Source organism: Ammodytes marinus, assembly GCF_949987685.1.
Source record: "Ammodytes marinus genome assembly, chromosome: 10".
Taxonomy (NCBI): domain Eukaryota; kingdom Metazoa; phylum Chordata; class Actinopteri; order Uranoscopiformes; family Ammodytidae; genus Ammodytes; species Ammodytes marinus.
The window spans coordinates 22,148,279-22,171,568 of record NC_137214.1 but is presented as its reverse complement, the minus strand read 5'-3'; the positions used below and the strand labels follow the sequence as shown (position 1 = coordinate 22,171,568).

General features: G+C 38.4%; 1 protein-coding gene across 3 annotated transcripts in view; it reads left to right on the top strand.

The window, feature by feature from the left end:
- The window catches only part of ldb2a (LIM domain binding 2a), a 94,303-nt gene that overhangs the window by 3,565 nt on the left and 67,448 nt on the right, over window positions 1–23,290 (top strand). For all 3 annotated transcript variants that reach the window (XM_080035653.1, XM_080035652.1, XM_080035650.1), the window contains exon 2: window positions 14,772–14,874. In XM_080035653.1, coding sequence (XP_079891779.1) covers window positions 14,772–14,874 — 103 coding nt within the window. The remainder of the gene's footprint in view (window positions 1–14,771; window positions 14,875–23,290) is intronic.

The following is a 23,290-nucleotide window of genomic DNA, read 5'->3' as shown; positions in this document are numbered from 1 at the left end:
GATACACATTTTGTATATGTTATTGAAAACATTTCCAAATGTAATATTTATCTGTGTAAACATTCTATAATTGCAATACAGAATTGCAATTCCTGTAATGTTGTCATTTACTGTAAGGATGCAACTCTAAGCTGTTTGTTTGCTGGAAAATTCATATTACAGATGCAACTTTAGATTTTTGCAGATTGGGTTGCACTCTCAACACTGCCTCTCTCAATGAGAGACCAATATTCACAACAGGGTTTTCAGTGTAGCCCTTACTGTATTTCATCAGACATTACAGCTCTATGTCTTCTAGGTCTTCCTCCACACATCCACACTCTCACTGCCACTCTTCTCCCTCCAACAACCTGTTTTCCTTGGTCCATTTCCAAAAAAAAATAAAAAATTTCAGCTTTCCCTTTATACTGTATATATGTTCACTAACAAGTCTAAAACAGGACATCTTAGTGTTTCAGTTGAAATTGCAATCTGCAGTGTTTGAAATGCATTAATTCTGTTTTGAATGTGTGGTTTACAGTTATGGCAGCAGTGTGTTAGCATTTGAAAAAAGTGCTGGAAATCCACAATGTTGTGCAGGTTGTGGTTAAGCCATGAGATAGATAATTATGTTTAAGCAATGAAAAACGAGCTAGAGTTTGGTCCGAATGAACCGCTGCTCTGCATACTTTTGTTAGAGTTTTGCACATGTCGCTCCAGTTGTGCCCACTGTGGTTTAGCAATCGTAAAAAACTGTAATTCCCTATTGTTTGGGATGCCACCGCTGGGTGTCTATGTTTGCACATTTGATGAATGTGCAGCGATAAAGCATTGGTATTTCAAAATAAGGGAATATTTCAAAGTTTAAATGTTACATGCTGGGCATGAACAGATTTATAATAATTTTATTTTACCAAAAAGTAATTTGCATACAAAAAACTAAGCTGTATGTCAGACCAATGCAGTGACTTTTCTTTTGTTATTTTTTGGTCAATCAGGTTTCCTATTAGACATCTTAGTATGAACACACGTGATATGTGGCAGGATTGTGCTGCACAATTACTGTCAACACCAACAACAGACAAACAACATAGGCAAATTCACTGTGTTAAACAATGTTTGTTTTTCAGGCTATTGAATAGGGCACGGGGTCTCCCTGTATTTAGACATGCAATGGGGGATTCTGTTCGCCTGGCACCGCCCGCCTACCGGCTTGCGCTCAATTTTCATTGCCCTTCAGTCGTCAGTCTGGGTCCGCGGTATATTTGCGAGTTTTCTCAGCCAGATTTGTGGCTGTCCAATCAGCGAACAAAGGGGGTGGCTGAGAAGCCGGCGCATGACATACGTCACAACCATATGTTATGCGATTGGTTGGCAGGTCCAGAGTGGCACTGGGCAGATCCAAAAGTTTTAAACTTCAACAGAAACCCGCCTTCAAGTGAGGTAACTATTGCCAATTGAGCGATTCCAGACCTTCTGTACAAATGAAATGAAGTACGTTAGTCTGGTAGGACCAGGCTAGGTTTCTGTTGTCTTCGAAAAATTAGCAAAAAAAAATACAAAATAAATAATTTGAACCGATCCAAATAACATAATAATAAATAACATAATATTATACTTTTGTTTGTATTTTAGTGTGAAGAGACATTATCAAAAGCCATTCTTTGAACTAATTGTTGCTATATTTTGTTGATCATAAGGATTTGGAGCTATTAAAGGATTCGCTAATAACAGTTTTTGTCTGAATTATTACCCGAGTAAAGATTCCTAATATCGTGAAAAGAACAGACATTTTTAAGTGGCTCTCAGCAAGCTTGACATCCTTGTTGCTGGCAGGTCATCATGGATAAATGACTCACCGTAAAGGTTGCATTCTGGTTGTTTTCTGAGTATTTTCTTACCGGGGGACCTGACTAAGCTTCAGTATGACACCATCCCTTTTAGAAAAGTGTTGAAGGACTCAACTGAAGTCCCCCCCCTGTCAGAATCCTTTAATTTGTCTTATTCATGACGAGCGTGCTTTTGAATTTGGTGCAAACTGCCGCTCAAACTGGCAGGCGCAGGACTCAAGGACTTGACACTCGAAGGAGACTTAACCCCAGCCGAAGCTAGAGTCCGTACCAGTATAAGTGATATAGCTAAAGCTTTATGCAGTTAACCCCCTGGGGAATGAAGTAACACGTTGTTGGAATTAGACAGGGACATGATATTTTGTTTGAACTCTTTTCATTTCTTTCATACAGTATTGTTCCATGGAATGTCTGGAACTTAAAATGGACATAATGTTTGGAGAATCTCCTATCTAGTGAATCATTTTAAAAGCCAGATACATCTAGGGGAAAAAACTATCACAAATGCTCTTTTGTAGTTTTTACGTTTTTTTCGTTCTTTCCTTTTGACTGTACACATTCTCTCTTCCTTTTGAGCTATGAGTTGTTTGAGTATATGTTCGGAGAGCTACAATGCAGTGGAGCTATTGCCGCCTGCAATTTATTATTTTGGATAAATCTGCAAATCAATTCATCTTTAAAACGTCAAAAGATACTCAAAGGTCACAATTTTTCACAATCGCTAATTTGTCAAACCCAAGCTGACTTCTTTAAATGTATAGTTATTTTTTCAAAAACACTGCAAACTCAAATATATTCAGTCTTTCTATTAAGCATACGGTGAAGAAAAACATTGAATCTTCACAATTGAGAAACTGGAATCCGAGAATGTTTAATACTTTATGGTTTTATTGAAACCATAAGAAATTATGATTTTTTAAGTTATTTTTGCTGTCAAATTCTATAGTAGACATTTCATTTATTTTCATTTAACTTTTATTTATCCTCGAGAGACCAATTGAGGGGTGACCCTCATTTTCAATGACGTCGAGTTACATACATATCTAGTATGATCCTATGTTCTCTGCTTTGTTTTTAAGCCAAACTCTCTCTTAAAGGGCGGTTTTCTGTGCTCAGTAAAATCCTATTCACCTGCCATGCACCCAGAACCACACCTAGAACTCAGGTAGAATAGAAAAAAACAACAACGACACAAGTCCCGTTGGTCTCATCTGAGATCAGCACTCACCTTTGAACTGCTAACTGTGCTGCAGCTTAAACAGTCTTGCTCCTGTGATGACACGGGGTCTGTTTCTTTCCCAACCTTATTACCTGCTCCATTCATACTTATTACTGCCTGGCTGTATTTCTGCACCGGGCTGACTGGTATCCCATTACCTTCATTTTACACAATGTGAACCCTCTGTGACCTATCCAAACAGGCTTTGATGTGGATTTGATGCTATGCATACGGTGTGACCACATTGTTTCTGTGCTGTCGCTCGGGGGTTCACTAGCCCCATCGTCGTACAGCAGCCAGGCAGGCAAGCTGCGATGATTTGTGGGGGAATTTGACACTTAAGCGTATGCAAATGAGGCGGCGGATTAACATTCAGAGGAGGAGCTTGCTCGACCTCAGCCGGTGTACGGCCATTAGCATAGAAGACATTAATATTCAGCAGGAGAGCGCGGGGACACAGAATAACACTGTAAGTAAAAGTACGACACAGAGGGGTGAAAGAGAAGGAAAACAAAAAGCATTTTAATGGAGGCACCATAATAATAATACCCACAGGGCTGCCTTCACAAACTTCCTCTGCTGCTGCTGACAGTGGGTCTAATGGTCACATGCATCCTCAGCGACTAGACATGCAATCAGCAACAGTGATTGGCAGGCCATTCATTGGATTCTTGTGTCTATTGCACATACGTAGTTAGTCTCATTCTCATTATTCAAATGGGCCCACAGTCCTGACTCATTGGCTCCACTGTGGAACTTGATGAACTGGAGTGTTCATTAAGGCAAAAAAATCCCTTGTTCCTGTCAGTGGCAAAGTGGATGTGTTCCCATCAGCACCATGTGTCAGATTGACATGAATAGGCTTATGATGTAGAGGTCAAGTTGGCACCCAGCCGTAAAGTTCACAACGGGGGAGTAAAGATGAGCCAGCGAGAACACACCAGGAGAGATTTATTTTAACTGAAAATCTGCATTCAAAGGAAATTCTCAGCCCAGAAGTCATCACAACCCCAAATAATGATTTTAATTATTGATTGGTCTAAAGATAGTTTTTTAAATTAATGTTTGCTTTATAAATTGCCAGACATTAGTGAACAGTTGACCTAGCTGATGTCTTTATGGTTTGTATGTCCGACCAACAGTCCAAAAACTAGAGATACGTATGAAGAGATTCTGTTTTCTATCACATATGACGAAGCAAAGCAGCCGTCTTTATATTTAGGAGGCTGTAACCGGCACATCGTTGGCATTTTGCCTGAAGAGCAATTAAAACAATTAATTATCAAAATTGTTGCTGATTAATTGATGATTAACTAATCCTTTAATCAACAAATTGTTAAAGCCCTACAAGACATTCATCAAGTACAGTATGTCCTAACAACGTGCAATGTTTAAAACAATAAAACCCAGGATTTCATGTTCAAATGGATTATTTAATCAGCTCAAATAAAGAATGAAGAATGCACTAGATACAATAATATTTATTTTGTCTAATGTGTTGGCTCCTCGTTAGCTTCATAGCAGTTGCTAATCTATCCCTGAGATATTTTTCTGTATTTCCTGACATGTTATAAATCAAACGCGTGATCGATTTAGACAACCAAAGTTAATGTGCATCTCTCATGTCTTTAGTATTAAGCCCTATTAAGTCCAAGTGGATCAGCCAATGTGCATTATGCTGTGTGAGCGTTATGATCTCCCCGCCACATCACACGATTTTGGCAAAACTTTTTTTTTCATACAAAACATGACTGGAACCAGTTTAACAACTGGAACCTGACCGAGTCACATTCAAACATTTGTAAAGACCTACATGGCCTTGGTAAGATTTGTTGATATACAGACATTTCTTTCAGTGTGCTGTGCGTGTGTGGCTGAGAGTAATTACCAGGATGGTGTTGAACATCACTGTGGCCTTATCTGAACCATTACTGTTGGATTTATCTACAATCAGGGGGAAAACAGCCACTGTCTGTATCACTGAAAAGGCTTCGCATGTGTCCTGACTTGGTTTTAAATTAGAAAATGTTTCAATGTAAATAAAAAATAAAATGCTTTTAATACTTCATTTTTTAAATGAGATATACTGTATGTTTGGTCAGATAGATGCATGTCTCCCAGTAATTTAGATATGTGGATGTTGTTCAGTTTAATGAGCCTCAGTGACACAGGAGATCTTTACAGAAAATGTTTTAAGAGATTAACAAGATATAAGTATTGACTGGACCGTGCTGATTTGAGCAGTATCCATTAAATGATCAAATATACGTACATAGCGTTTTTTTTATTATTTTTACATCAAGCGAGTCTCTAATATGTCTGAGTTTATTACGATTCACAGACACATGACAATGAACAGACATCTGCTTGTATGGACCTGTAAAATGTTGCACACAGTTCTTACAGTAAAAACAAAAAAACACATTTCACATATGCATAATGCTTCAGTCACTGAAAGGACTGAATCACATTAGCTTCTGCTTCCTTTAGTTTACTCCCTGCTTGCATCCACCCGTGCCAAATTAAAGAATAATACTGCTAAAAGGTGAGCGGATAGGCTGGCAGTTTTGAAAGGAAGGGAACAAGGAGCCTTATCCTTAGAAAACTGTGGTCATTACTGTAACTTAGCTTTCACCTGTTTCTAATTTAATCTCTTACAAAGAGGCTGCTTGGTGTAAAATCATTGAATATGGACAGAAAGCACACAACCACCTACATTAAATGCAATTATCTTGCATTTAGGTAAGGCATGTTCTAAACACATACAGCACAGTTAAACACTATTATTATTCCAAGTTATTGGGTGACAACAATAAATGTCTGCTTGTACAGACCACAGTGAGTGATTTTAAGATAACTTAATTAAACGCCAAAGGCAACACATGTTCGGTCGCCCAATGACAAATAGCAAAAGAGGCACAAGTCAGACCCATCACAGGAGTCAACATATGAAAGGGATTTTGTGCTTTGGAGCCAGCAGAATATAAAACAATCTTTAAAGTTGCTAATCAATATCTTTATCATAACAATGTATCAGATGAAAATTTGCCAACGTGAAAGGGGTCGCTCGTACTGATGGACCTATAGAGAATCATCACCTTAAATCTGCAGCTCACCTCGGCTTTCAACAGGGCTTTTTATCGAATTTCAGCTCAGTGTTTATCGGTCTGGCCCACAAATTTGCTGTTGTTCAGCTCTCTCTAATGTTGATGTTTTTTGATGCATTAGGCAGCTGTTTTGAGTGGGGGGAAAAAACACAATACACCATACCTGCTGAGCAAATCTGACACTATCGTTCTATGTTCTAGACACTGTGTTTTCCTCCCACTGTCAAAGCAGTAGAGTTACACGTAACGTACATGAACTCGTATGTTATTAATTCAGAATTGGCGAAGTGGTGCTTTAGGTCATTATCTGAGGTTAATTAAAAGTCATTAAAATCAAATATACTTTTGGATTTATGTAGTATTTAAAAATCTTAGATGAAAGATATCCATAGGGTGATCACATCTTCATAATTAAACCAAGAAGTTGTAACCCAAAAAGTAAATTAAAGCTTGGCAAATAAACTACTGTTCAGCAGAGGAATTAAAAAGATTAAGGCCGATTTCACTGTGTTGGTCCAGTAATGCCACACTTAACATGGGATGCTCTTAGAGGATGTTCCCAGAAAATCACACGAAGAAGAAAAAAAACAAAACAAGGCCTCCATTCGAACAATGAGCGTCAGTCACATCCAGCAGGAAGCTTGGACAATAGACCCACCTTTTTCCTGGCTCTTTCCCATGGTTCCTTCCAGGCTGCATTGTGGCTCAGATAACAGAGGAGACAGACGGGCCTGGAGTTCATATATGTCCTGTTGTTCCCTCCGCCCCAATGTGGTAAGATAGGCCTGTCACGAAGCAAAAAGGTCACAGTTTGGATCCTTGAAGCCTGAAATGCTGAAACCTAGCTTTAGATACATAATCATGTATCCTTAGTTATGAACACATAATGCTCCAAAGTGCCATTTGTAAACTGACTGGACCCGTCTGCTCCCTATGGCAGAGGTCTGTTCCAAATGAGTCCTTAACATTAAAGGACAGAATAATCTGTTTGTCCATTTTTTAAAGGAAATGTTAGCCAATATCTTTATTTGTTGGGCTGTGTCTTTTCCATGTTTTGCCATGATGGTTTCTTACAGAAGTTATCAAACTACAGGAATAATTTTGTCAACAATATTATAGTTTTTGGTTGGGTTTTCAACCCAGATTCACCATCATCTTCATTCACTGCCCCAATTGTCCATCAAACAATAAGCTGGTCAAAGGAGATTTGCTTTAGTCCTTTAAATTTGATAGGCTTTTTGGACGCCAATTTGCTAATAGAATTTGAGTTGAGTAACTTGTGCTCTATAGTTTTGCTTAATACATGTGAAAGTTTATATTATATTGCATCATTGAGCCAAAAAGAAAGTTCAGCACAAGATACCGTGAACACGGGGAGACACACTGTACTTCAGGTTAGTTACGGCTGGAGCCGGCCTGCGCTCTGTGCCGGTTTCTCGGTGTTTCATCATTTTGCTGATCAGCTGTTTGACTCTGATGTAGTTTGCTGTTTTTCCTGCGAGATGAACTTAACTGAACTTTTATGAATACATAGGGATAGACTGCAGGGTTGTCTAAATGTATTATTTTCCATGCACATATCTTATGTATTGAACACGAAAAATGTTGGTCTACAAGGATTATTTCAGCATTGAACGAGCGTCTTGTTAGGCAGAAGTGTGAGGTATGTCGATTGTTTATTGGTCTAATCAGCTCAGCACTGGGGAATACAGCCTGGATGACTAGACACGTGTGTGTGTGTCTAAGTCAGAGAGTTCATTTTGATTTGAATTCTTCATGGGTGGTGTTAATAATGTCCCTTCCCTGTTTTATCCTTCATGGATTTTGTTTTAATATTTTTTTTTTGTCATTTCACCTGGAGCCCCAATCTCTGATATTGATTTGTTTCTGTCTTCTGTCGGGTGAGACACTTTCTAAGCTGCTTTGTTGTTGAACATACCTGTACACATATTTATAAATCATCTGTCAAAAAATGACATCTTTAAATAGCCTTTTCTGCATTAACTACAGTCAAAAACCTAAAGAAAGTGAATTTCTAATTGCAGAAAAAGAAGAAAAGCTGCAAGTCTCCTAATCCTGTGTGTTACAAACTGGAAGTCGGTTCCTCTTAAAGGGGGTCACAAGAGAAATCTGAGGGGTCACCTTAGGACGGAAATAACATATGTTCCTGCTTTATAAATTCATGTTTCAGATGTTTAGGAAATGTTTCTTTCTTGTTAAATATTGGATAGTTTTGCTGCTGTAGGCCTCTGACTTTTACTAAAATCAAACCATCTGAAAAGATAAAGTGCTCACACCTCACAGAAATATGAGATATGTATATCCATCCTGCAACCTCCTCTGCAAAAGCCAGTGGTGCTGGATGTATAGTGCAGCTCCTCTCCATGCATGGGCATTCAAACAGCAGCCATACGACTCACAGGTGTTTAACGTCGGCCTTAAATCTAGACTGTGGTCTGTGACTGACGCTGCTTGTAAGTTGTTACTTCTGACAACAAAGAGAGAATGAGAATAGGCACGATGTCTAAATAAATTGGATGACAAGCAATTAAACAAGGGAGCTTCTTCACTGGTTTCATTTATAGGGAAAGTTTATTCCTGGTAAATGTGCAGTGGATGTTCAATGGTGATGCCTTACCCCCTCTACTGCATTAATTTGCTCTTCATTTGCATAATGCTTGGCTGGTGGCTGTAATGTGGCCAAATGCAGCAACATGTTAAGTTTGCATAGTTGTAAAATGGTGTTGTTCAAAGGAGTGGTTCTTGTACTTTGTCATCCTAGAAACCCTTGAATAGAAACAGTATCTGGTGGTTAGGTTTTTTTTCCAGGGACCACCATATCTGGGGATTTATTTTACAAGAATTAAAACTCCAGTGATGACAAAACAACATTGTCTCTTAGCCAAGTAGTGAATATCTTTAACACTTAAAGAGGAGTTGAGATAATCAAATTGCCATTTTTGTCTCACAAATAATCCAAATCCGAAAGATATTCAATTAACAACGATGAGAAACGGTAAGCAGACAAAGTAGCAAATCGACCATTTGAAAAGTTGAACCGAACTAATGTGGATTGTGCTCGCTTCTAACAACTTAGGAAATCAGTAATCAAAATTATTGTCTTATTAATCACTTGTTGGTCGACTAATCAACAGATGATTGGTGATCAAATTGTCAGGTTTACTTAAAAATTTAAATACCGACTTTGCACTATATCATAGACATTTCAGTCATAAAATAAGGAGAGTGTTGTCCTTCGGTTAAGGTGCTGCCACAAAAAATAAATATAATTGTATTTGTGTGTTTATTGAAAAAAATATAGTTTAATTACTAGATTGTTTCATCCGTCAATGTCCGTCACGATACAATCAAACAAAATCTACCTCGCTAAGGATCCTTTTTAACCCAGAAAGTATTTGGTTCTTTCAAGGTGTTATGCTCCCGAATAACCTGCGGCATTTGGAATCTTTGACAACAGTAACACTTCCCTGGCCCACCAGTCAGCCTGGTATACATGCTATTCAGAAGCTGAATGGGGATTCAAACATTGGTAATTCTCCAAGGTCAGGCCCCAGACACGCCTACACTCTTGGAGGCTTTTCTGCCGCAAGAGGCTGAGAGCGACGGCAAAGAAGAAAATACAGTCCTACAAAAGCTTGCTGGGAATTTGGTTCAATATTAAACGTAGAGACATAAATGCTTCATGGACTCTTTAGAAAGATAGAGTGAAGTAGAAAAACCGTGGTCTTGTTTTACGAGGCTGTGTGAAGTGTGAATGCATACCATATGTATGCAGTAAATAAAGATGTGTGTACCGTGCATACAGCATGAGCACTAGAATAACTATCTACTGTGTTATGTGAACTAAAGGGGTATATACTCAACAGTGTTTTAGTGCATTTTTATACAACTTTTTTGTTGCCTGTTGCCACATTGTGTCATCTGCCTATCTATCCTGTATGGACATATCACTATGCCTGGTCGTAACCCTTTAGCTTTGTTGCTATTGACTGAGGATCCTTCCTATGCTGTCCCTCCAATCCTCTGGATTTCCTGTAAATCCTGGGGGCCCAGGCCAGCGCTGGTGATTTGTGGATGCCTAGTGGGCAATTGACACATTGATAAATCCCCCTTAGATGAAGGTGCGATCCGTTTGAATCAATAAAGCCTTATCGGCTGACGGCCGTCACGGCTGTGACCATGTCGGTTCACCTCGGGTCCCTCAGAGTCGGCCTGATTTGTAGCGTTTGACAACAAACATCGTCACGCCACGTGGTTCGTCAGAGAGTTTGCGAGCGTAAACGAAGGCAGGACGTTGTCTGTCAGCCGGCAGCATGCAAAGAAGACTGGAGACAGACACAGAGAGAGGGGAGGTGGTGGATATAAAGAGAGACAGGCAGAGATCAAATAGTAAAAAGGCAGATATGATATTAGATGATGGAGCAGTGCCAGGCATAGTGAATATGTGTCATTTACGAGTTTATAACCAGCTACCAATGATAGAATAACAACAAAGCTCCTAACATTTCCTGCTTTGGTTGAAATTTTAATTGAAGAGAACACCCACGGCACCATGAGCCTTCCTTCAGTGTGGCTTTCTTGGCTTCAGTCATGGGATTTCATATGGCTTGTGTCCATTGCCCAGGCTTTGGCTGTTGTCCGGCCCGCCTGGCTCAGATCCAGCTTCTACTGTGTCTTTAGATCTGGGCCAAACCTGGCCAGTCCACGGCTCAGCCAGCCACGCTTTACAACTTGACTAGACGCTGGCCAAAAGCTTCAGTTTAGTGGATTAATGGTTACTGATTCAAAGTAGACCGTTCCCTGCAGGTAATGGAAAGTCTTTGAGCAACATGTTCAAGCTTTATAAGCTTGCTATACTAAATGTATTCTAAATTTACCAAAAAAAAACATTGTCTGGAGAAGAGCAATGATATTCCCAAGTGCCATTTGCTTTATGGTGGTGAATGTTCTCATGGCTTATCTGTTGTGTAGGTGGGACGGTTTTCAACAGAGACACCAACTCAAACCATTTTGTTTATTATAGTTGCTCTTTGTGGTCTGCATTCCCTTTTTTTGAGGTGGTTGTAGGCACGAGTTTAAACGTCAAAAGACTGCCAAAATGTAGTAAAAGTAGATAAGAGTTAAGTATAAAGATACCACATTATAAAACAGCAGTGAAATCAGGGCGAGTGAAAGACTGTTTGGATCAGAATGAAGGGGAGGTTAACTAACCCTCTTCTGTCAAACTGAATCAGAGGGATTTTAAGGACACTATCCTATAAAACAGAGAAGTGGGAGCTTAAGTAAAACACTTTTCATTACAACAGGAAGAGGAAGCTTAATGAATACCATAGTCTATAAAACAGATAGATGCACTCGAAGAATTTATCTCCTACACTAAATCCAGGCAGTTTATGTCAAAATGAGGATCATAATTTTTCATGAAATCCTCTAACTTGTTTGAACAGCAGGGAAAGTTCAGTTTTTTATTTTGAAGGGTTAAGAAGTAGGTACAGTAGTTAAACAGAAAGAGACTGTGTGATTTTTTTGTTTTTTTTTGTTTGAAAATGTATTTTTTAATGCTTTATCAGTATCTGGATAATAAGAGCACAAGAATTGTCAGTATTCAATTTCACTCCACTGAGTTTGATATTGATGGATATTAAAGTGTTGACGTAGTAGTATGTTTGAAAGTGAGTTGGATGCTATGGCAATGCCTCAATTCAGCGCAGTTTGGGTTAGATGATGGGTTAGATAATTATCAGTGAACTTGCCCGGAAGACAGTTCATTTTTCTACTTGATTTTGTGATGATTATGTTGAGGTACCAGTGTTACTGTAGCATTATATTAAGAGTAAAACTATTTGTTTGTGATTTTTGATACTGGGTTATTATATAAGAAAAATGCATTGACTTGACTGACCGATGGACTAATACTGAGAGCAGTTTGTTTTTGTCTCATGATAGGATTTGATGATGATCAGAAAAATATAGGACAGTGCCAGCCTTATCCTTTAATCTTAAAGAGTTATTTTGAAATCTGTGTGATGTTACTCCTATTTTGCATCATGCGTCAAGGAGAAGGAAATGAACTGTAAAAAACAGAATCGTTCATGATCGGAGAGAAGAGGTGTGTGTGTGTGTGTGTGTGTGTGTGTCTTGTTCAGCCTTCGCTTGACTGTCCAACCCAAGAGTTCCCGCCCCCTCATCATACTGGATTATGGGTTGAACTCAATCTGAATGCGGAGCAGCACCAAAGTCAGACTGTTTATCTGTGTCTGCTTTGTCCTGGTGTGTAACTCTTTTCTCCTACCGGCTCTCTGAAATGTATGATGTATTCACAATGAAACAGACTCTACACACATGCTGGCTATTCACATCGGCTGATTCTCACAGTATGACAATCAGTCAATACACACACATCACACACACACACACAGCAGCTCATGCAGTCCCAGTGGACAGCTGGCTAGTGGTTCATGCACATACACAGAGAATATCCCGGCATGCTCCCAAATATCCATTCATTGTACAGTCAGTGACGGTGGGTGGGTGATGTATTTTGTAACTGTGTTGCCTTTCAAACAACTACATCTTTTGGCCTAATGGGAGAACTATAATTATTAAAAGGCCATAGCCGCCGTACCACTGTTTAAAACAAAAAAATCTTATATGTGAGGATTTGCTAAACAAATGTTGATTATATAAATGCTGATGATTATAACATATATTGTTACAGTTCTGTACAAATTGAAACATCCAATTGAAAAAAAAACTTTCTCTTGACAATTTATCTGCTCTTCATCCTTCTACAAGTGACAAATCTTTAGACTTCATAATTGATCAAACTCCTCGGTGTCTCCATTCACTCTTTGTAGTCCACAGTTCAGCCCAAAGAAGACTTACCCTCTAACTCATGATCACCTATTGATTGACCAGCTGTATGAAGGTCCAGGTTTAGGTCCTCCAAATCACAGTCACCTTCCTCTTAGCATCAGAGACGCTGTGTTTGAGATGAATTGACCTGCGGGGCACTCCGGTCGCTCTGCTTATTGGGCTTGACGCTGCTCGATGGTGACAATGCTAATTGTCAACATCTGGGAAGTGCCTGCCATCCCTCAGCCCTACGCAGAATGAAATGTAGTGATCTGTCATAACGTGTCAGAGGATATTAGCATCAGTATAAGGTTGGTTGGTGGGTGGAGGGGTGAGGCCAGGGGGAGTGGGGCTTTTCTTTTGTGATGAGGGGGCAGAGGGTAAAGAGGCTGTTAGAGGGGTAATTTCAGGGCAAAGAGATTTACATGAATGTGTTTTCTCACAGCGGAATTCTAGCAGTGACGCTATTTCCACTAAAATAACGGATTGTTTTTTAATTTAAATATCAGGGAGAGCACAGACATAATATAAGAGTATGTTTTTGTGACTTGATATAAAATGCAACAGGTTGTGGTAAATGATATTGTCTCATATCGATCGCAGGCCACTGAATCGATTGGAATTGAAATTGTATCGTGCCAGACTTTGTGATATCAGCAAATATTGTATAGTTGTCCATGGAATTGATCTTGTATTGTATCGTGATGAATTTACACCCCTTACTAATTACTTACTAATACTGTCACTTCTCTTGCAAATTCCACAATATTCAAGTGTGTATTTATCTGATTTAGAGTTTAGATATATCCCTTGCATTTGTGTAGATGCATGAAAGAAAATAACTATGAAAACTAAAAGTACCAAAAAGTTTCCCCCACCACCACTACAAATATACTGTAGATCCTAGCAATGATCACAAAAAAATAATAATAGAACTTCTGAAAGTACAAACCAAAAGTGTCCTCACCGGCTGTAAAATAAAGAAAGAAGAAGAAGCAGTGAATTGTGAAGCTGTTGGAGCTCAGCTTGTAATTCGGACTAGTGGGAGCAAGCAAAGGTTGTTACCAGACTGGTGTGACATTGACCTGTACAGGAGGCTTACACCAGCAGCAAACTTCACCTTTGAGATCAGTTGATTTATCCTCATTTGTATATGCTTTTTATCATTTTTGTAGCTGCTAGCCTTTTGTTCTTATCCTTTCGGTAGTGATGTCTTTTGGGCCCTGGGATAATTGGTTTTACGCATGTGTTTGGCTGTTAAATGGTTCATACTTAATTGCTGACAATCTTAAACTCAAATGGAAAAACAGTGATTTAAATAAAAGCTCATGAAATTAATTCTAAAGACAGGGAACAGACACGCCAATGTACAATAAAGGGAATAATTGCCCTGCACTGCTTCATCTAACAACGCTCTTTTTGATCTTGTCTCAAAGCAAAGCCTTCGTGGTCACAATATCTTTGTCTTATCATAGCAGATCAATATTGAATTTATGTATACATTAAATAAAATAAAATACAAAAGCCAAGAAACCCAGATAAAGTAAATTCAATGGGTTAATAAGTAAAGAGAAAATGAACAGTTGTATACCAAACTGAAACAGGCAATGATTGTACACACTACATATTTAGTAAAGGCTTTGACAAACTGAAGATAATTGTTCTTTAGGAAAACAAAGGGATAATGATTAACTCTGAGAAAATGTGTCTAACTGTTCCATTCTTTTTGTCCTTCAACAGGAAAGTGACAGTTTGTGGTGGGACGCCTTTGCGTCAGAGTTTTTTGAGGAGGATGCCACTCTCACACTTTCCTTCTGCCTGGAAGATGGACCAAAGAGATACAGTAAGAGTCCCATAATATTTCAGCAAAACACCAATAATGCAATTATTATATTTTTGAATTTTAAATCATTTTACCTTATTGTTTTGTTTGATCCAAAGGGGAAAAAAGCCCTGTGCACTGTTTGTCGGTATATTCATTAATGTTTTTTTGGCTTACGCAACCCCATCAGTTTTTTTCCCTGTTATTCAAGTTGTGCTGCCCTCCCACACACTTGTCATTACTTCTGCCAGCCATGCAAGAGCTTTTTTTTTAAAGATGTAAATATGTAATTAAAAAAACTGTTAATTTCCCATTTACTTAAAAGGGAATCAAACCATACTGTAGCAGTGCTCATAGATTTGAGATAAAATCCCCAGCATTCAGATACCTCAGTCCGTGGTATTGTATCATTCCTAGGACTGATTTGTGATAAAATGCGAGAAAAATTATATTCGGTATCTCTAATTCACTACAAACTGCTTTGTTTACTTTAAATTAAGTTATTGATTTCCTACTTTGTAAAAAGAAACATTTTTTAACACCAAGAAAAAGGTCTTGGAAATGGTAGAGATCCGTACCACTGAGTCAAACATTGCTGCATTGTGCTTTACTGAGTCTCTGTCAGTGAGAAAATTGGTATCTTATCACAATAGTTACTTCTCTGTATCTGATTGCTGAACATTGGTGCAGCACCACACATAAAGTATATACTGGTAACTTCTTTCTGAAAAGCCTCTATTGTGGCGTGTGTTGAGACCCTTTACAATGCATGTGCTTTTATGCTATCTTGGCACTTCTCAACTAGACATTTGAAGAACAACCTAAGACCTAATTTGTGTTGTAAATGTTTTAGTTCCAGTAGAATTGATACGTTGGAAGGAGCTATGTTGAGCTCCCAGGGTTCCAACTGTGAAAGTCATGTTCGTTTTCTGCATAGGTAAAGTCATGTAAGGACAAAAAGGAGCATTTATGTGACAAACATCCAATTGTATAGGCTACTCTTAAATTATTAGTGACACCAATATGATTGTACTTCATAGAAACATGATAAAAGATTATGATTTTTAACTGTCTACTTTACAATTTTGGGTCAATTTGAAACAATTTGTCAGCTATGCTGTTTTATTTCCCAAATGCATCAGCAAAGGATTTGCTTCAGCTCTGATTTGTGTCTTTCTTTCCATAGTATGGTTGAGGGTCAGTATTGCCATATAATTTAGATGCCAACTACTTGACCAAAACAAAATAAAATATGATGTCATGGAACTAAATAATTAAAACTGATGATAATCAATGTTTTCATATCATATAGGAGACTGTCTTGTTTCTATTTATAAATAACACAATTAAAAGAAACCTTTCGAATGGAAGTTCACAGTGTGGGGGTAATACCAGTGCCACTTTTCAACTTTATACTCCCAGAGTAGTTGGTGGGCGTTAAGCTACTTGGTGAGTCATTTTTATATTGGCTCTGTAAGGAAAATCATGTCAGTTTAAAGAGAATAGTTTGTTATTTTCTTTGATAAGCGTTGGATGAAAATATTGCTGAAAAGCTGGAACCAGGCAATTAGCTTAGCTTACTAAAGTCATGGGCAGTTGAAAAATGTTTACACGTTGTTACTCCATCAAGGTCCAGTTACCGTTAAATGCTTATTTTTGGGTGGAAGATTGTTTTCCCTCCGAGTTAATTATTGAGCTTTAGAGGGGTTGGCAGCCATATTATTATAATATGGATAACATAACACCAGACTTGGTGTTAGTATGTATGCTAAGTTAAGCTAATACAATAAAGTTGCAAGGGCCAGATTTTCATGACATGTTTTTAATACTTGATCCTGTGTACTTTGAAGTTAGAAACACCAGGACTACAGTTACATAATGTTCTCCAGAAGCAAATGACAGAGCAGAGAGGCAGTTATTTATTGACTTTGTGATATTGTCTCCATTTCATCTGCATAGGTTCATGTTTTGATATCTGAAACATATTGAATGTCACACAGACATAGATAAGGATGTGGCGCTGTGAAATGAGCAGATACTGTATGTGTTGTAGTGTCTGCTGTCTTTGGCTGCTCAGTCATTGAGGAGAGAGAAAGAGTGAGGGAAGAGAGTGAGCCAGTGAAGGATTGTTGTGAGCCGGGCCATGGTTTGCTTTTCAAATGTAAAAAGAAAAATCCCAAAGTGGTGTATAGACGGTAACCCTGTTCCCCCGGGAACGGGCGGCTTAGCACCATGGCGATGATGACTCACCGTCAGTCACAAGCGTTTCTACCTATACATTCAGGTGCGCTTAGTTACACATGCACAGACATACACAAACACATCATCCAGGACAAAACGCTCCACCGTGATGTCCCTGTGCTGTGAAGTACATTGTGACTAAAAGAAAAACCTAAGAATGCCATCTTCTGAAAGAGATGGTGTTGTCTACACTGTATAATGCTTTAGTTTGGAAATCTGAACAAGGCCTTATTCAACCTTACTTAAAAGTTTAGGGTTGCATGTAGGTTAAATGATAATAATATAGACACAAAAAGATTGACCACTGCAGATCTTAGGCTCTTGTGCTCTATGCTAATATATTAAGGCACTTCTTTTTTGCTGTTGAAGCAGATACCAGCAGACTTCAATTTAAAGAGGTAGAACTAGGAAAAGTAAATATAACAATTTGTTTTACAGATGTGTAACATTTGTTCATTTTCTTCTTTATCAAGTGATAGTTTTAATCCATACATTATGTAGTGCACACAGAAAAGTAATGTATGTAAATCTAAATACACTAATACTTATAAGGCTCAGCATGTGTCTTGTGTGTTAGACAGTTGCAGTTTTTTAATATAAATAAATAGTTCGTAAGTGGAAACATACAACAAAACTACATCAACCTTTTCTCCAAGAAGCCTTTTTCCTCACCTTGTCTATTATACAGAATCATTCTTGTGGCACAGGGATTTTTTTGTCCTGTCTATTATCAGGGGGCTTTAGATTCCTCCATCCTTTGTCTTTTGCTTTTACTTTTGGCAATCCAGAAATGTAAGCTCACTCTGCTGTTGTGCGATTATTAGTCTCTTTCTGTACAACAAAATCAAAGATTAAAATAAAAGTATTTGTACGTGATTATACAGCTAGAGCATGTAAAACACTTTTGATTATTTTGGAGGTTATACTTGCAAAAATTTGTATTAAATATTTCGTTAAAACAATCATAATGTACACGTTGATACTGTTTAATTTATGATTTATAGAGGCACTAGAGGTAAGAACACTAATCCTCATTGGAAGTATTTTATATTTTTCATATTGTAGTAGTGTAGTCATATTGTAGCTTATACGATAATTGCAAGGAAACAATCATTTCACTCCCGTCTAAGCTCTAATTTGATAATGTTCAGTGGATGAAAAATTAGAAAAGACAATTTACTTAATCCGTTTTTCCTATTGCATGGACCTGTGTTAAGGTGTTACTTAGTTGTTGGAGGATGAAGGCCAATGTTTTTATTTTCCTATCCTTTCTATCCTATTTATGGTAATTGGTGAATCCTTTGTCATTTATCAACCAACGACACTAAGCATTCACTCCACCCTGCTTCTCAAAACATGCCAATGTGCTGCCTGTCTGTTTTTATATGTTTTTAAATTCAATGGTTTGGGTTTTGACTGTTTTACGCAACAGGTTATTTGAAGGTGATGTCGCCTCCAGCTCAGGGAAATTATTTAACAGATTAATATAGTTTTACTTAAACAGATATTGATTATGTATTGAATCTGTCACTGCTGCAAGCCAACAGATTGACTGGCTGACCTTGTGTACCCCGTATAGTTGTATACTACAGGATATTTTCCTATGAATTGTGTGATTCAAACTAAGCAATAAGTCTGTTTCCTTAACCCCCGTTAGTCTTCCTCTTGCTTTAAACCATGATAAATGCACCTTACTACGGTGAAACAATCAGTAGATTAAACAATTTTATTTTCAAAATAAATTGAGTCAATGAATTAAGAACTGATTCATTGCTGCCTCTCTTTGTTAAGAATAACTGTAAACGTATACTAAATATCATTGTTCAACAGTTAAATCAACCATAATACATCTTTGTAATAGATATAATCTTATTTATAATGGTCTCAGGCTAAATTTAAGACTGTTTAAGACTGTTGTAAGAATATTAGTTTATACCTCAATTTTTCCATTGGTTGCTTTGTTTTAATATATCCTAAAATGTACCTAGTCATTTTACTGTTCGACCAGCCCAGAGTGAGATTTGTAGTTCTTAAGAGCCAGATCATGCAGCATGCTCTCTGAATAAATTTCAACCCGGTTCCACTAATAAGCAAACTTCACCAGTTTGTCTGTTGGTTTTAATTGTAATCTACATGTATCAGCAACAATAACCATGTCGGAAGACGACTTAAGCAGCTTAACCAGACATATTGCATTATTTCTTGCCTCGCCTTGTTCTTGCAAAGATCTGAAGAGCCCACATCATGTGAGCAGTCAGAATTTGTAGTCTCCAATATGTCATAATATTTGATAGCGTCTTTGGGAAGCACTTATTAAAGCTTTGTATTGCTATGATAGTATATTGCTTTGATTAAAGTTAATGTTTTTTAATGATAACTTCATTGCGTTTCATCTTAAGAGGGAGTGTTTTTGTATACCCCCTTTATGTGTTTAAAAAAAAACTTTATTGGTGCAGGCCAATTATTGTTCTCTTCACCGAATATTCAGGAACTCTATCTAATTAATACCCCAAACTGCCATGGCCCAAACATTCGCCCCAGTACCGTGTCTGGCTCTGCAATCTTTGAGGCATCTGATGAAAGCTGCACTCCATGATGCAACCAAAGAGCAAGGCTCATTTTAGAAGTAGTTCAAACAAGAGAGGAAAAACTCACAACACATGTACAATTCACCCAGTTATTCTTGCATTGCAGCACGCAATAACTGCAACAATAAAATGACCACCACAGCTAATAATCATTAAGCAAGCACAAGGACATAATGAGGAGGAACAAAGCCCAGTGAAACAGCTTTAATATGAGTGAGGGGACGATCCAAACGGCCTCTGCCATGAAGTAAGCTTAACAAAGAACTCACTCAGTTCTATGTATTAAAACTGTGACATTTTTAATCAATGAACACTTATGAACAATGAACTTATGTCCAATCGGAAAAAAGTGGTGATGTGTATGTTGTTTCCTAGGAAGGTTTGCACATGCTAACAACATAATGAGACAAGCAACCAATCAAACAGTATTTCCACAGTCTCTTATTTAATGTTTTGGATAATGTGTTATGTTGGGGTCAGACTACATGATAACAGCCTGATTATAACCAGATTGGGCAGACAAAGACCATGGGGTCATGTCAGGAAGGACAGGGTGCGTCAATCTATTGTTTTATCTTGTGCAGTGTGACATAGAGGACGACGACAGGTGCCCAACTGGGACGTCTCACGATATACCGATAGAAAGACTAGAATGTTCACATTTGATTTATTTCTGTGCTTCCAACAGTACAAATAACTTGTGTCTAATTTGAATGGAGAAAAAAACAGCAAATTCAATTAATTAGTTTAAAGTAGCCACAAGGAACTTTAAAAAAAAAAATCTGAAACAGTCTCTTTTTTTCCTCTGATGATCATAAATTACATGTAACAGCAAATGAGACCATCTGCGCAAAGACCGTTATCTTTATATAGTTTTTCTTAATGCCTTTGTCCCGGTGCGCCTGTCACCAAGGAACAGCAGCTGGCGTTGTAAAAACACTACTGCTTTTGTCCAAAGTGGCCACTAGAATAAACACAAATTGAAAGTTCATCTGATCCACTTTAAGACCCGGGTTGTTTTTAATAAATAATAATACGAATACACCACTAAGCCCTCATTGGCCATCATAAACAAGCCTTTAACTCAACAAAGCCATGTAATCAAGTTTATTTCCAGTTTCAGCTCATTCCTACATCATAATGTTATTGGTTTACACTGCTTCTCATGTAATTGTATAATGATGTTAATGGCCATTCTTAGCCAAGACCTGTACATATCTGAACGATGCCAGCCAGTCTTAAGCCCAGTGTTAAACGCATTGGGTCTTTGCCCTGAAGATAATGTAATGCGCTGTTTACAGACCAGAGTTAATACAATATCTGTGTGAAAGGAGCCTGAATGAAGGTCTAACGATGGAAGGATAAGTCTAGTGCTGTGATCTGACTCCCTTTCTGTTGAATAAAAGATTGACAGCAGGCGGATTGGGAAAAGCTTGTAGAAAGAGGGCTGTATTATTGAATTGGGTGGTGGGATGAAAAAAGAAGGAGAGGTGGAGTCCCAAATGAAAGGTATGGGAGTGGTGCAATGTTGGCCTGCCTGGCTGTTTGTGTGTGTGTGTGTGTGTGTGTGTGTGTGTGTGTGTGTGTGTGTGTGTGTGTGTGTGTGTGTGTGTGTGTGTGTGTGTGTATATACGTGTGTGTTTGCGTATATGTGTGTGTGTTTGTCAGTAAATCTATCTACAGCTCCGTATCTGTATTTTATTGTGAGTTGTGTTTTCAGAGACATTTGCGTGTGAATGTGTAAATGAATGAATGTGTGTGTGTAAATGTTCCCGCTGGTTTTGAGAGTTAAAGGGGGATGCTCAATGCTTTCTGTGGAGGGGTTGTTTTGAGAGGAGGGAGGGGTGGTGGTGGTTGTGTGTGTGTGTGTGTGTGTGTGTGTGCGAAGGTGCTTTACAGAGAGATGGATAGGATGGATTGAAGGTGTAGAGCTGTGTGATTGGCAGGCGGGATGATGCGGCCCTGGCTCAGCTGCAGTGCTGAGATGTAGGCTGCTAGTGTTGATTGACAGTCGAGCCGAGCCTGGGAACCACAGCGCTGGATCGGCAGAGGGAGAGGGAGAGAGAGAGAGAGAGACAAAGGAGGAGAGAGAGGGGGTGGGAGAGAGAGAGAGAGGAGCAAGAGAAATTATAGATGTGAACCATAATATGTATAGCCATAACATTTTGCTGCGTGCTCTGTTCCTGGATAGTTCGACACTGCCATCTATTGTAAACTACGCTTGTGGTATATTTTCATTTCCGACGGAGAAGATGTGCTAATCAAGCCTCTGTGTGTTAAACTGTATCGGGCAAGGGGGGAAATGCAAAAGAGTAGGAACAAGGACTGGATGACAGCTAACATTTCAGATGTAAACAAACAATGAGTCACACTGTAGAAGTCTTATTTAATGTATGTATGAACTGAATGCAGTCGGAAGAATAAACATTGAAAGTAGTGTTATTTCATCCTTTAAAATGTCTTAAGCAGAATGCTAAATAATAAATGACTTACAAGATTAAGCATTTACCAACATTGATTATTTTTCTGTTGATCCACTTAGTGATTAATCAACAAACGTATACTGTAGTGTATACCTTTGCTTTGTTCAGTTATTTAATTATCATTGTGTGTAGCAAAATATTAGACCTTTCTTTAAGTAGGAAAGTGTTGAGTTCTTTCATAGGTGTACACATGGAGCCTGAGGAAGGTTGCAATGCATTTAGAGATGCTGACTGGTGAGGCCGTGCAAGGTGTTTGACTTCCTCCTGGTGCTTTTAAATAAGTTAATTGCTTTTCTCTTTGCTTGGTGATCTAAGTTTTATGTCTGTAAGCCCAATGTCTTGCAACTCTGTGTTGTGGCCTTGGATACAGGGCGATTATTGAAGCTCACAGCACATAGATGAGGCTGCAAGACAAGTCTGAAAAAAAAGTCTTTGTCTCCATCAATAGGATTTGAGCAGACAGTCTGACCATTAACAGCCTTCTCCCGCGAATCCACGATCCTACCCCTGTCAGAACACTCCCGCTTGCAACAGTGCTTCCCCCCTGACATAAGATAATTAGATGCAGTAGCCCTTTATAGATTTTTTTCCCAATCCAAAAAAATGCTATCACAGTGACTCAAATATTTAATAAGCTACCTTTAGTAGACATCAACTGAAAATAGGCCTTGATACATGCCTCTAAAGGCAAAAACAGCTTCAATTTGAGACACTGAGAAATGAATAATGGATTTTTTTTATAAGTTATAGAGGATTTTCCTGTTCTTTCATAGTTCATGTATTTTCTTACAGCACTATTCCACTCAAGTACAGCAGTTTGTTTGTTTGTCGGTTGTTTGCGGTTCTTGGGACCTGGAACTTTGCCCTAATTGGCCATTAAAACGTATATGAAGAAGCGCAAATGTGATGTTGTTGAATAATTATTAAGGGAATCAACTTCAACGTGAAATTGCAGTTTGCTTTTTTTATTATTTTGTACACTTTCTAACGGAAACGTCTCCCTGACGGCAATTAAGACGTTGACTTTGGCCAGTTGATTTGTTTAGCCAGTGCCGGAAGAGAGAGAGAGGTACTATTTCTGTCTATTTGTCACCCAGCGATAAGCCTGTTATTGTTCCCTCTCTC